Below are 12,968 nucleotides of genomic sequence, written 5' to 3'. Positions count from 1 at the left end.
TCATTTTGTTTTGAAATTCTGTACCATTGTTTTTATTGTTTTTTCTCTTTTAAATATTTTTAAAAAGATATTCTGATTTAAAGCTATTCTGATTGATCAGCACCAGACAGGATTTTTAGAAATCATTTTCCTACTTAACATTATAGGCAACATGACATGTGCCTCTATCTCCCACCATAAATAATACGTGTCAGAAGAAATTTTTAAAGTTTATCAGAAAAAATTAATAACCACAGTTCTTTTGTTCTCACTGATGTATAAATGTAGAAATACATTTGGAAAATAAATAGCTATGGGCCTTAGTACTTATGGTAAAAAAAACTGAAAGAGTAAATAAATATTTAGATATAATAGTAAGCAGGATTCTAGAAATATCTGCAAGCTTACAAATAAAAACACTAGTTCTATAATTGGTAAAATAAAAATATAAAGCAATTGAGAATAGGATCAATACTGGGAATAGGGTCAATACTCTTGAAGAGCAATATCATATCTATACCACTAAGACATGACTCTGGCCAGATGAATGAACATAAATGCAAACATATGATCCCTTTCCTATTGGAAAAGTCTATCTTCCCAGTTCCTATTATCTATCTTTTAGCTTGGTCTTTATTTATATTTTGGGTTTCTCATATAAGAGAAACTATTCAGACATTAATAACAAAAGATAAAAACTGAAAAAAGGAAATAGCAGATTAAAAGGGAAATGCAAATACATGAAAATAAACTTGTAACTAAACACAGCATAGCAAAGTCACATTGATTTTAGCAATGTCCTAACTCTCAGTCTCTGATTTAAAAATGAAAATTTCATTCTCGTATCTTCTTCTTTCTTCCTAAAGATAAAAATATATCTAATATCAAGAATATCTTTTTCAATAGTCTTCGGTGGTGCACACCTGTAATCCAAGCATTCAGGAGGCTGAGGCAGGAGGTTCACCATAAGTTCAAGGCCAGCCTGAACTACATAGAGAAACATTGTCTCAAAAAAAAAAAAAAAAAAAAAAAAAAAGAAGAAACTACATTTTTGACCAATAATTTGGCAAGGTTTTTAAGTATGCAGTGCACACAGTGACCAATGGTTATTCTACTCATACAACAAACCCTACCAACCAGAAGACGTGGAGATAAACAAATGAATTTGTGTGTTGGTTTTGCATCCTGTCACTTTACCAGCCCTACTTATGTAATAGGTTTTTTGGTAGAGTTTTTTGGATTTTATAGACATGTAATATCATTCCCAAATAGGGACAATTTAACTTATTTTCCAATTTTGTTGCCCTATATTTCTTTTATGATTAATGTATGCTTGCTATACATAATAGTCACATTTTATTTTGGGAAATTGGTATACACATAATTTCTTGATTATTTTCAATGCCTTTACCCCCACTACTCCCTTCCCTTTTTCCCTGACCTCCCTCCCTTTCTCAAAAAAATCTGCTTCCCTGGTTTCTATCAACTTTTCTTTATTTTGCTTTTTAATTAGTATATTTGGGGTTTCTCATAATGAGAGAAGCCCTGTGATGTTTCACTTTCTGTGTCTTATTTTGCTTAGCACTGTGATTACAAGATCCATCCATTTATGCAACTAAAGACCATTCTCATAAGTGAAATAAATCGGACCCACATGTGTAAACATCATATTGCTGCCCTAGAGTAAGAACATGAAAGAGTAAATAAAACCCAAAATGTACAATAGATAATATGAAAGGGAAAGAAATTGCTCAAAGGAAGGAACAACTGGGATGAGGGAAAGAAGAAAAAGAAAGAAAGAGCTAAGGCAATATATATGGATAGCTGGGATAACTGTCATGCTGATGTCTGGTGGTTTATTGAAAGGAACAGTTAATGCTTAAATTTTTTTATATTTTGACCAATTTTGCATGCTTATATCTGGTAATGAGCAATTGATGTGAAGACAACAATATGCAGTATAACAACCATTGGTGAATTCCTACCATCCTGTCTAGTGAAACTCTGTATTGTCTCTAATTTTTTTAATTATTATTTTCTTATACTCTTTAATGGTTTGATCAATCTTCCATTCTTACATCTGATAATCTGAGCAACTTCGTTGAAGATAACAATATGTAATATAACAACCACTGTTAATTCCTATCATTTGGTTTGAAACCCCGTATCATTTTTAATGTCCTTGCTTTGTTTTGCTTGTATTTTGCTACTGTTCCTTTTTTTTACTATTCTCTTTAAAATAACAAAAGATCCATCCATTTTCTTGAAAAATGACATTATTTCATTCATCTTTAGAGCTAAATAGTATTCCAATTTGTATATATACCACATTTTCTTTACCCAGTCATCTGTTGACCCATCTGTCTGGGCTGTTTCTAGAACTTAGCTATTGAGCGCTGCGCTGCTGTGAACATGGGTTCACATGCTTCACTAAAGTATAGTGTTTTAAACTCTTTCTGGGGAACTACTCAGGAGAGGTATAGGTGGGTCAGTGAGATTCTAGTTTTAGTTTCTTGAGGGCTCTCCATGCTGATTCCGTAGCGCTGATTCCGCGGCGGTTGTTCCCCACCGCCTCGCCAGCCTGCGTTGTTAGGGTTCTCGGTGGTAGCTATTCTAACCGGGCAAATGGAATCTCAGAGCTGTTGGGACTTGCGTTTCCCTCGTGGCTAAAGACGCTGAATGTTTCTTCACGTAGTCGTTGGCTTTTTGTGCTTCCTCTTTGGAGAAGTGCTATGTGCTGGAATTGCCCGTATTTTTTGGTTGAGTCATTCATTCTTGAGGGGTTGATTTTTGCATTACAGCTATGTCACTGTGTCTACGCACCACCTTTTTCTTGTAATCCATTCATCAGCTGATGGACACGGAGCTTATTTCCCAAGAAAGGCTACTGTTCATAACGCCGCAATAAATATGGGTGTGCAGATTCTTTTCAAGTCTATTGTGGAGAGGCGCAGCATAGAATTTTTCCAACTGATCAAAAGTGGTTCCGAATGCACTTAACGTTAAAATCAGTGAAAGTTTCACAAAAGATAAATTAAAACACTGCATTAGATTTCATAAAATCTATACATAAATTCACTCTCCTTAGAAATTTTAAAGCATTTTACAGACAGCTTATGAGCGACACTTTTCCCTTATATTATAGCTAAATGATACCTAGTACAAAACCCCAAAAGAACCCCCAAATCAACACTGAAATGCCAAGATTCTCAGTGGTGCTCACAAAAATAACCGTCATAGGACGTAAGACCTTTCGAACTTATCTTTACCAAATATGCCGGCAAAGTTTCAAAGCTGCAGTAAGTTATCTGGGAAGTGTAGATCCCCACAGGCTGAAAGGTATCATGCCGATCACAGGGCCTCTGGTATCACGGAAATCATTCTCACTGGTGTGCTATGGAGCAGATTGCAGAAGTGACAATACATTTCCACTTTAATTTCAAGGCCTGTGATCTAGCTGAAGAGTTAAAGGACTGTTGATTATTCTGATACATAAACAAACACTGCATATTGGCAATTATGACAATGTACCCTTATATCAGTGCGAATGAAAAAAGGCAGGAGGAGGAGAAATTAAGAAAATGAACATTATCAAATGCTCCTTAATAACCTGACTTGGCTATTTTGGTGAGGATCAGTGCTTGGAGCCTAAACCTTCCCTCAGAGAGTCAGTCTCCTCTGGCCTTGACCTAACCCCGTCCTCACACTTGAATGATCCCCAGGAATGAGGCTCCTGCTGTGACCTCTGACCCTGCTGTGACCTCTGGCCCGGCACCGTCCTTGCCTTGCCAGGCTGAACCAACCTTTTTCGCTCTGCTGGGTCTCACATCACATGGCAGACCGGGGGATGGATGGAGCGTGAAATGTGGAATGTTGGCGATTTTAGCCTAACACGGGCTCCACGGTCCAACAGGAGCGGAAGATGCTGGTGAAACACAGACACACGTGTGTGTCACAGTCTTCTTTGGTATCTGTCACGCGTTCAGGTCCATCAGCCTTAGCTCCGTGCTGTGTGAGAACAGCTGTGCAGATCTGAGCCTGGCCACCAGGGCCCAGACAGGGCCGGCAGAGCTGGGGGGGGTACGGCAGGGCAGGTGAGGAAGCTCGGTGAGGGCTAGGGGTCACTGTCAAATGTTCAGAAACACAAAAACTGTTCCAAAGTGGGGTGCTAAAGAGGGAAAAACTAAAATGCATGGCAGTGATTTTGAGACCGGGCAGCAGGCCACAAAGAAGCTTACAGAGAAGGAAGAAAATGGCATCACAACTTATGCAGTAGACAACCAGTAACCCTGTGTCATCTCGGAGGAGTGCTTGGATTTCTCCCCAGAAGGAAACTGGATAATTATCCCCCTGAATGTTCAGTACTAAGTTCCCATCATCTATGGAAAAGATTTCTGCTGAGAAACCACAAACACTTAAACAAGGCAGTGACCCAGAGGACATGGGACTTAATTCTTTTGCCTTTGGGGAATCATGAAGCCAGACACACTTCCACAAACCCACTTAGAGAATTTGAACAGTATCAAAAAATATTTTTTATATGACGATGTGCTTAAAGGTCAAAAGACACTATAAACCATAAAGGCAGAGAACAAACCCAGGCTGACACAGATGCAGAACCTGCAAGGTCTCTGGTCCAACCCAGCATAGTAGCTGCTGAGTCAGGGTCTGAAGTGCATCCCCCAGCCAGGGTAAGGGTGGGAGTCCCACGTTCCAGCCAGATAGGAATACCGGAGAGCAGGAAGTGGGTGGCCTGTGGAGCTGCAGAACCTCTAAAGCGCGACCCCTTCCCTCCTCCAGGAGACCACTTCTGCCGCTTTCCTCGCAGCTGGGTCATTCTTCTGCTCACATCTCATGGCCAGAGCTTTGGCCCATGGCCACACCCAAATTCAAAGGGGATCTGGACAGCCCCCATGTCTCCCAAAGAACAAAGCACCTTCCCAGTGAGGCACAGAGGGACCCAGGCCCAGCACCAGCAAAGCACCCAGAAAATACTCCTTCCTAGGAGACAGAGAAGTGTGGGAATGGCAGAAGGGACCCACTGGCAGGCAGGGCAGCCAAAAATAACATCAGCAGTCACCACAGACCACTCAGGCTGCCGGGTGCTGTTAGTACCCAGGATTCAGACAAGAGGCAACGCCAGGAAGCCTGGCCTGGGCCCTGGCCCGGGGTAGGGAGAGCCAGGCAGCCCTGTCAAATGCAGCCTCCACGTCCCACACGCTGCTTCATCTTGCAGAGAGAAAGCAGCTGTGGCTCTCTCTGTTTTGTAGTTCAGGGAAGTGAAACGAGAACACCAGGATCAGAACCAAGCATCCACACTCATCCTCCCGTGTCCTCCTGGTGAGAACGTTGAGAACACAGCCTTGGACTCGCTGTGCACCGGGGGCCGAGGACCTGGGCATCTTGTCCAGGACAGCGTGTGTGAGAGCTGGCACCCAGTGTGCGACATACCCCATGGGGGCTTAGGGGCCCACAGCTGGCAGGTGTCCATCAGCCCCCACGCAGGTGGGCAGAGGAGGGGCACACCCGGGCGGAGGACCTCCCTCCTGTCTTTCCCTGGGACGCCCTGTCCTCACTAATTCTTCCACTTGCCAGAGTGGCCCGAGGAAGAACATCAGCTGTCTCACACTCTTAAGGATGTAGTTTTCTTTTTTTAGGGAAAATTGTGCTACAGAAAGACTTGCACAAACTAGACCACAAGCAAAGGCAGGGCTCTGAAGGGGAGAGCCACGCCCCACCACTCCCGTCCCCCAGTCTGTGACGGCACACCTGTGACAGAGAAGGCGGGCACCACCCTGGCAGCCGACCCCAGGCCTGTTCCTTGGAGGTCAGTGGGGAGAGGGAAGACTGGAGGCTGTTGAGGACTGGGGTGCGACACACTCACTGTGTTGTCAGGGCCCGTCTCACCAGGCCACCAGCACCTGCCCCACTCCTGAGAGCGCTCAGTCTTCTGGGAAGCAGCTCGCCGACCTTAGGGTGCGTGATGGGTCTCACAGGCATGAGGGCTGAGCCAGGAACGGGGACACGAAGGGGCACAGCACCCTCTCATCCACCCTCACACACAGACACACACCACCCACCGCACACACTCACAAGTTCACGCATGCACCTCCACTAGCACACTCACACTCCAGTTCACTCACACAGTCACACACGTACACACTCACACACTTAACGTCATGCTCACGAGCCCTCCAGCCTTCACTCACACACACTGGCACACATTTCTATACAAACACGGCATATGATCACACACTTTCATTCAGTCACACACTCTTACACACAGACACACAGTCTCCCACACTCAGACTCACACAAACACGCACAACCTTCTAGACACTCGAACAGTAGGACACACAGTTTCGCTCAAGCCCGTGCACACGCTCCCATACACCACTCATACACACTCACACATCCTCACAATCTGACACACACGCACACCCTCAAGCGCCCAGCAACCGCATCCTCTGATCCCCAACGCCCCACCTCAGACTTCTTGTATAAAAAGGGGAGTTGCCGTGTGGCCTCACAGTGCGTAGGGAGGTGAGAAGGCAGCTGGGCCAGGGCTTCCTTCTCGGCGTGCCCTCGGGTACCCGCACTGCCCGCCCAGGGCAGGCTGATGTGCCCGGAGGACCTTGTGTCAAGGTGCTGCTCTCCCCGCCTTTTCCCCTGTGACTCAGTCTTATTCCCCCAGGGCTGCTGCCACAGACTTCACAAACCTACTCTCTCACAGGGTGGAGGTCAGAACGCACGTCCTAGGGAGCTACTGGTGTCGGTGTGAGAGATCCTTCCACAGACTCCAGGAGAGAAGCCACACCCTCGCCTTCCCCGCCTTGCTACGGCCACCTGCATTTCACACCCAGAACTGTTCTTTTCCATCTTCAAAGCCATGGAAGGTGGGTCTGCTCCTCACACCAGACCTCCGGAGCACTATTCATGGTCACATCACCCTCTGCTCACGGCTGGGAAAGGTTCTCCACTTTGACTTAAGAATCCCCTGGGCCCGCCCAGGTCATCTGCATGTGTCAAGGTCCTTGACACATCAAGGTCCTTAATCATCTGTGCAGCTTCTTGGTCACATCTGCAGAAGATGTGGCAATTATGATGTGGGAATCTTGGGGGCTGTGTTAGGCAACCCACTGTACCTGTGTAGAGTTAAGCAACCCAGCACACGCTAGCACAAAGCAGGGGCACCTAGCAGACATGTGCTCACCCTTGTGCTGCTGCCCAGCTCTGTGAGAAGCATTGCAGCCTGGGGGGAAGCATGAGCTCCAGGGGCAACCACCGAGGCTCAGGCCCCAGCTCTGGGGTGTGGGGAAGTATTTGACTCTGCTGCAGGGTCCGCATCTATGCGGAGCGCACAGGAAGGCCTGCCTCCTGGGGCTACTAACATACAGAATGCCCAGAAAGAGGTTTGCCCCTCCACTAGGTGTCATCATTGTCATCGTTCCTTTGAAGGTGCAGCCCTGAGGTCTCCTTGTGGGTGTCCTTCAGTTCTACACTGGCTTCCTTTGTCCACCCACCTCTTATTTGATCAAAGGCTGGACCTAGCTCACTGCTTGCATTGTTCACAAATAGCTAAGGACTGCCAGCCCTGGAAAGATTTCACTTCCAAGACCACTGTGCAGGACACTTGCCATTTTTCTAAGGAAGTATGTGGCTGCCTAGAAATCTTGAAATACTGGATTGTGAACTTGCCAGATAAAACAAGGGCCGTATCATCCAGTGGCCAGAAAGCCTGTGTCCTGGCTCACTCCTTGGACTGCAAACAGTGTCTTTATAATTCAGTATATTTGTCTGTTAAGGAAAGGGGTAAGTTACATGAGCCCCACTTGCTGCAGCTCTAAATTCCTTTGCAAAGAAGAAAAGCAAATGTCTCTCTGAAGGTAACAGAAAGATTTTTGGATGCTATCATAGTAGCCATTCCATGAATCACTTGTAAGAAGCGGCTTACAGACAAAGGGAAATGAATTGGGGTGCAGAGCCATTGGCCCCAGCCATAACTTAAATTTTAGCCTTGCAAACTATACTAAGAACAAAAATCAGGAAAACCTAACTTGGAGATTTCCGGTGGAAAACCCCACTGTGACACACGCACTGCACTCTGACATGCGGCCGGCTTCCCTCTCCCCAAGCGTGCTTCCAATTTTCATAAATTAAAGTGGAGATCCCCTGGAAGACTAAAGATTTTCTCCGTCTCTCTTGCTTTTAATTTCACAGTGTTAAACCAAACACTATGTGAACTCAGAAATTAAACATGGAAGGACCCAGAGCAATGAAACATGATCCTACATAAATGCTTCTTCACATTGCTTGATTAGATAAGGAGGTGGAAGGGGGAAAGAGCCTTTGTATTACTAGCCAGAAGGAGCCCAAGAGTAATGGAACCCTTCTTAACACATAATTCCGGGGGCCGGCTGCCGGGCACGTGGGAGAAGAGTGTTATCCCCTTTATGCTGTGCTTTATTTCTCATTAAGACTGTGTAGAAGTGTTTTAATATGACTGTACACTAAGAGAGTCTAGAAGGCTTCACGGTGATAATGGAATTTTCAGAATGCTGCCCTGGGAAATGTGAAGCTCTGTTATCGATGCAAGGAGCAAGAGTCAGAGGACTGCTCCAATTTTATCCTTTGGGCCTTCCAATAAAAGCTGTTTCACAAGGATGAGAAATATGACCCCAGGAAAGTACCACTCAGGATTATCTATGGGACCAGAAGTAGAAACAACCTAAGGAATTTTCTGAAATGATTTCATCTCACCCAGTGGGATGGCCTAAGGGAAACTTAGCTTAGCCTTTGAGCTGCTCAGTCACACACAACCAATGGGGCACAAAGCAAGGAAGTCCTGTGTCCAGACCCTCCCTGCCCGAGAGCCAGGTTATACCAACCCCAGAAGACCCCTACCTGGGAGTACCTTATTTAATTAATATTTATGAAATGCCTGCTCTTGCCAGGTACTGTTCAGGGCACTGAGCAATCTGCACAAGTGAGACAGAATTTACAACAGAGCAGGTGAGGCCTGGTTAAGACAGAGGTCACAGGAGGAGGCAGGGGTGGTACCTGTCTGGGAGCCACTGGTAACACAGGTAAGGCGTGTGGGGAGATATGTCTGCAGGTCACCCTAAGACTGGTTCCACTGAGTAGAGTAAGGTAGAGACAGCCTGAGAGTGCCTGCCTGCAGAATTTCAAGACCTCTTCTTTTAAAGAAGTATCTCCGCCCTGAGACTTAGGAGAACCTCCAAGTCCTCACCCAAGGTAACGTCTTCCCCCAAGTAGAAGAACTAGAAAGGCTGACATGTTGACTCCACTTCCAGAAAGCCCACAGGGCTGGTGGCATCTCCAGCTCTACCATAAAGTGGACCCGCCCCAGCCCCTAAGGGACCCTGGAGGCACAGGAGTTACTGAAACACAGGCAGGACATCTATTCCCCTAACATCTCTGCAGTCATCTCCGCCTCCTACACCAAGACACAGACTCAAGCAGGGGCATTGTTGGGGTTTCAAAACTGTGGCTTGTGAATATATAGAATTTGTATTTGCAAGTTACACTAGTGTTATAAAACAGGGAAACTCATTATTTTAACACCCATGGACTATTCACCAAGACAAAACCATTAAGATTAATAAATTCAAAGAAGTGAATATAGAGTAAATTCCCTGCCCATAAGTGAATCAAACCATAATTCTATAACAGGAAGATGGAGAAAATTGTTAACATTTGGAAGTCAAATTAACACATGTCTAAATATTGTCTGAGTCAAACAGGAAGTCTCAAGGGAAATTTTTAAAACAGAAGACTAAGTATAACTAAAATAAAACAGATCAAAATCTGTAGGATGCGGCTAAAGCAATGCTGACAAAGACGAGTTAAACATCTTGACTGTAGGAATTGATGGACGGGCGAGAGAGACCTAACAGTTACCTCAAATATAATCAGCGTGTAGACCCCCGCAAGGATGGCTGCTGCGATGACCACCTGTGCTTCAATGCTGATGCGGAGGTACTGATGGGACAGCAGGAGAGGAACGACCTGGGTCTGTTGAAAGGAGGGCCAGATGCTAATGGAGACATTTTCTCTGCAAAATGAAGCAAGACCTTACAGTTGGCCAGGGAAACAAATCCTGGGTCAACCATTAGAGTCTTTCCCCTCGTGTCCCTCCTAGCCCACATCAGTCACAGCTCCTCCCAGAACCCAAAGGGACCTTGGGATGTTCAGCCCAACACGGGTCAATGTTCTGTGACATGGGTACAGCCTTTCTGGGCCAACAAGGCTACCAGTGGAGGCTTCTCAGACCCCATCCACAGCGTCAGCCTCCCTGCAGGCACCGCTCCAATAAATAACAAGAAGCAACAACCAACACAGCTGATCTTAGCCGCTGATTTCCTCTCTTCCACCTCACCAACATACCTGACTGCTTTCCCCGCTAACATATGGCAAAGCCAACTATTTTAAGCTTCAGTCACTCATCATGGAAGGAAAAGCACCGGAAACAAGAGGTCTGTAAATATTCAAAAGTTTATGGCATGGTAAATCTGTTGCACTTCTCTAAAGATCAGTCAATAATTTGTGAGCCAACTTGTGACTCCGCAAAACTCCTACTTCTGAGTTCTCTCCTCCAGTACCTCGGAATGTGACTGAATTTATAGGTAGAGCCTTTAAAGAGGTAATAAAGGTTAAATGAGGTTATTAGGGTAGATCCTAACCCAAAAAGATAGTGTCCATATAAGAAGAGTTAAGACACAGACACAGACACACATACACACACACACACACACACACACACACACACACACACACACACACAGAGAGAGGGAAGACGTTGCCAAAAGAAGTCTCAAGGAGAAACTGGCCCTTTGACACCTTGATCTTGGACTCTGAGCCTGTAGAACTTGGGAACATAAATGCCTGATGCTTCCTTCCCCAGTGTGTGCACACTTTGTTCTGGCAGACCTGGCCGACTCACAGTGACCAAGTGCATAGACGGAATAGGAGTCACATTACTTAAAAAGCAAAAGAACCCCAAGGTTCCCTATAATTCTCCACTGTATGTCATCACAGTGTTAATGAAATTAGAACATTAACTAAAGAACACATTTTGCTTCCAGCCAGATCCCGACGCCAATCCTCCATGTCCTGACCAAGAGAGTTATGGTGGCTCTCACAGTGTTTGTGCTCATTGTCTACACTGCCTGAGCACCTTCTCTAAGCTACATGGTTCAGCTGGGTCCACTTGTGCCACAGCTCGGTGTCCTAAACGTCAGGGGTTTTTAGGTGAATGCTATGACTTGACTGTGTCCCCTAGAAAGCCTGTTATCTCCTGAATGGCTATGTTGATGGCACTTGGAGGAGGATCCTTTGGAAGCATTTAGATTAGCTGAGGTGTGAGGGTGGGGCCTCCGCCATGGAAGCGACGGGAGCCGCTGTGCGTGCTCTGTCTGTGCAGTGCCCTCTGCTGTTCCTGATGTACACGAAGCCTCACCGGATGCTGAGCAGATGTTGCACCATGCTCTTGGGCTTCCCAGCCTCCAGAACAGGAGAAGGAGAAGTCAAATAAACTTCTATTCTCTGTGAATGAACTAGTCCTGGATGTCCCATTACACCCACAGAAAACAGACTGATACAATAAGCTTGTCCCAGACAACACACCCCAAGACCTCATTCCCCGGAGAACACACCTGCTCAGTATTGTGAAGGTCCTGCTCACCACCAAGTGCTCACTTCTTCTTGGATTTAAAAGCACTGTCCAGTTGTGGGTGACCTGTAACAACCAAAGCATGAGATTGTGGTAAGGCCTTCCACCTGAAGCATCATCTGGAATCTGGCACCATTCCATTCAGGTATTTGTTACTAATAAGAGAAAGAGAACAGCAACAAAACATTTTTATATGAGCTTTGTCCAGGTTGTGTGATTCTGAGAATTTCCACAATTCAGAGGATATTAAGAAAAAAGAAGAGGAAAATGTGAATACAGAATAGTACACAAAGGTATGAAAAGTACAAAAGTAAATGTAACAGTCCCTCAGTTGCTACCAGGTACTGTTTCTTGGACCCTGAAAAGTATCAAAATCACTAGATTCTCAAGTCCCAGTGGGCACAATGTTTGATTATTGCCTGCACACATGTGTCCTTCTACCCTAAATCATCTCTGCGCTATGTATGATATCTAATACATGTGAATGCCATGTAAAATACTTATTACAGTAAATTGTTTAGGGAAAATCACAATGAAAAAGGTTTGTACATGTCCAGTACACACAAAAATATTTTCCACGTTTTAATCTGCACTTGGTTGAATCATTGGATGAGAAACCTCTATGTAGTGAGGGCCAAATGTGCAAACTTGTTCTGAGTGAAAGAAATCACCAAAGTTATTGGAGACTTGAAGCCCCCCTCATCCTGAGGTAACTTACAAGAATTGCTTCTTTGGAACTCTTTCCTGCTCACAGCCTGGAAGCAACAAACGTGTCCCAAAAAAAAAAAACGCTTGGCAACCCCATGTTCCAGGACCCCCTGCAAGGTGGAGCTTCCTCTGCTTCTAGCAAACCCATCCTAAGCCTTCTTGGCCCCAGGGGACCAAGGATAAGAGGGACAGATTCAGAGCAGAGGGCAGCTGCTCAATGGGAAAAAGGACTTCTAGTGGGTGGACTGGAGTCTCACCCCCAAATCACCAAGGAAATTGAAGACAGGAACTTTGTAATCAGTCAAAGCACAAAAGCTCATGCATGAAAGAAGAGAAATTCTCACAACATAGGTCTTTGGAAAGAGCATATTTAGAAAAAATGCTTTAGTAAAGTTCTTGTGTTCTTTGGGTTTCTGGGACTGAATTTGTACATGGGCATTTGGAGAGTGTCAGCATGTCATGAAGGGCCTTTCTGTGAAAGCAGGAAGCTCAGCACAGCTCACCTGATTTGAGAGGTAAATATGCATGTGCTGAAAAGGCAGCTGGGTAGCAGGAGCTGCATCTAGTGTTCTATAGTACAGTAGGGTAA

The 12,968-nt window shown here is 45.3% G+C and overlaps 1 protein-coding gene across 1 annotated transcript in view; it reads right to left on the bottom strand.

Moving 5' to 3' along the window:
- The window catches only part of Oca2 (oculocutaneous albinism II), a gene marked incomplete in the record, with an annotated part of 273,796 nt that overhangs the window by 183,020 nt on the left and 77,808 nt on the right, over positions 1-12,968 (bottom strand). The window contains 2 exon segments of the mRNA XM_013507666.1: positions 9,901-10,054; positions 11,655-11,737. Coding sequence (XP_013363120.1) covers positions 9,901-10,054; positions 11,655-11,737 — 237 coding nt within the window.

Source organism: Chinchilla lanigera, unplaced genomic scaffold (assembly GCF_000276665.1).
Source record: "Chinchilla lanigera isolate Chin_1 unplaced genomic scaffold, ChiLan1.0 scaffold00132, whole genome shotgun sequence".
NCBI classification, from domain to species: domain Eukaryota; kingdom Metazoa; phylum Chordata; class Mammalia; order Rodentia; family Chinchillidae; genus Chinchilla; species Chinchilla lanigera.
The sequence above is the reverse complement of the archived record's forward strand: the minus strand, read 5'-3'. Positions and strand labels throughout refer to the sequence as shown.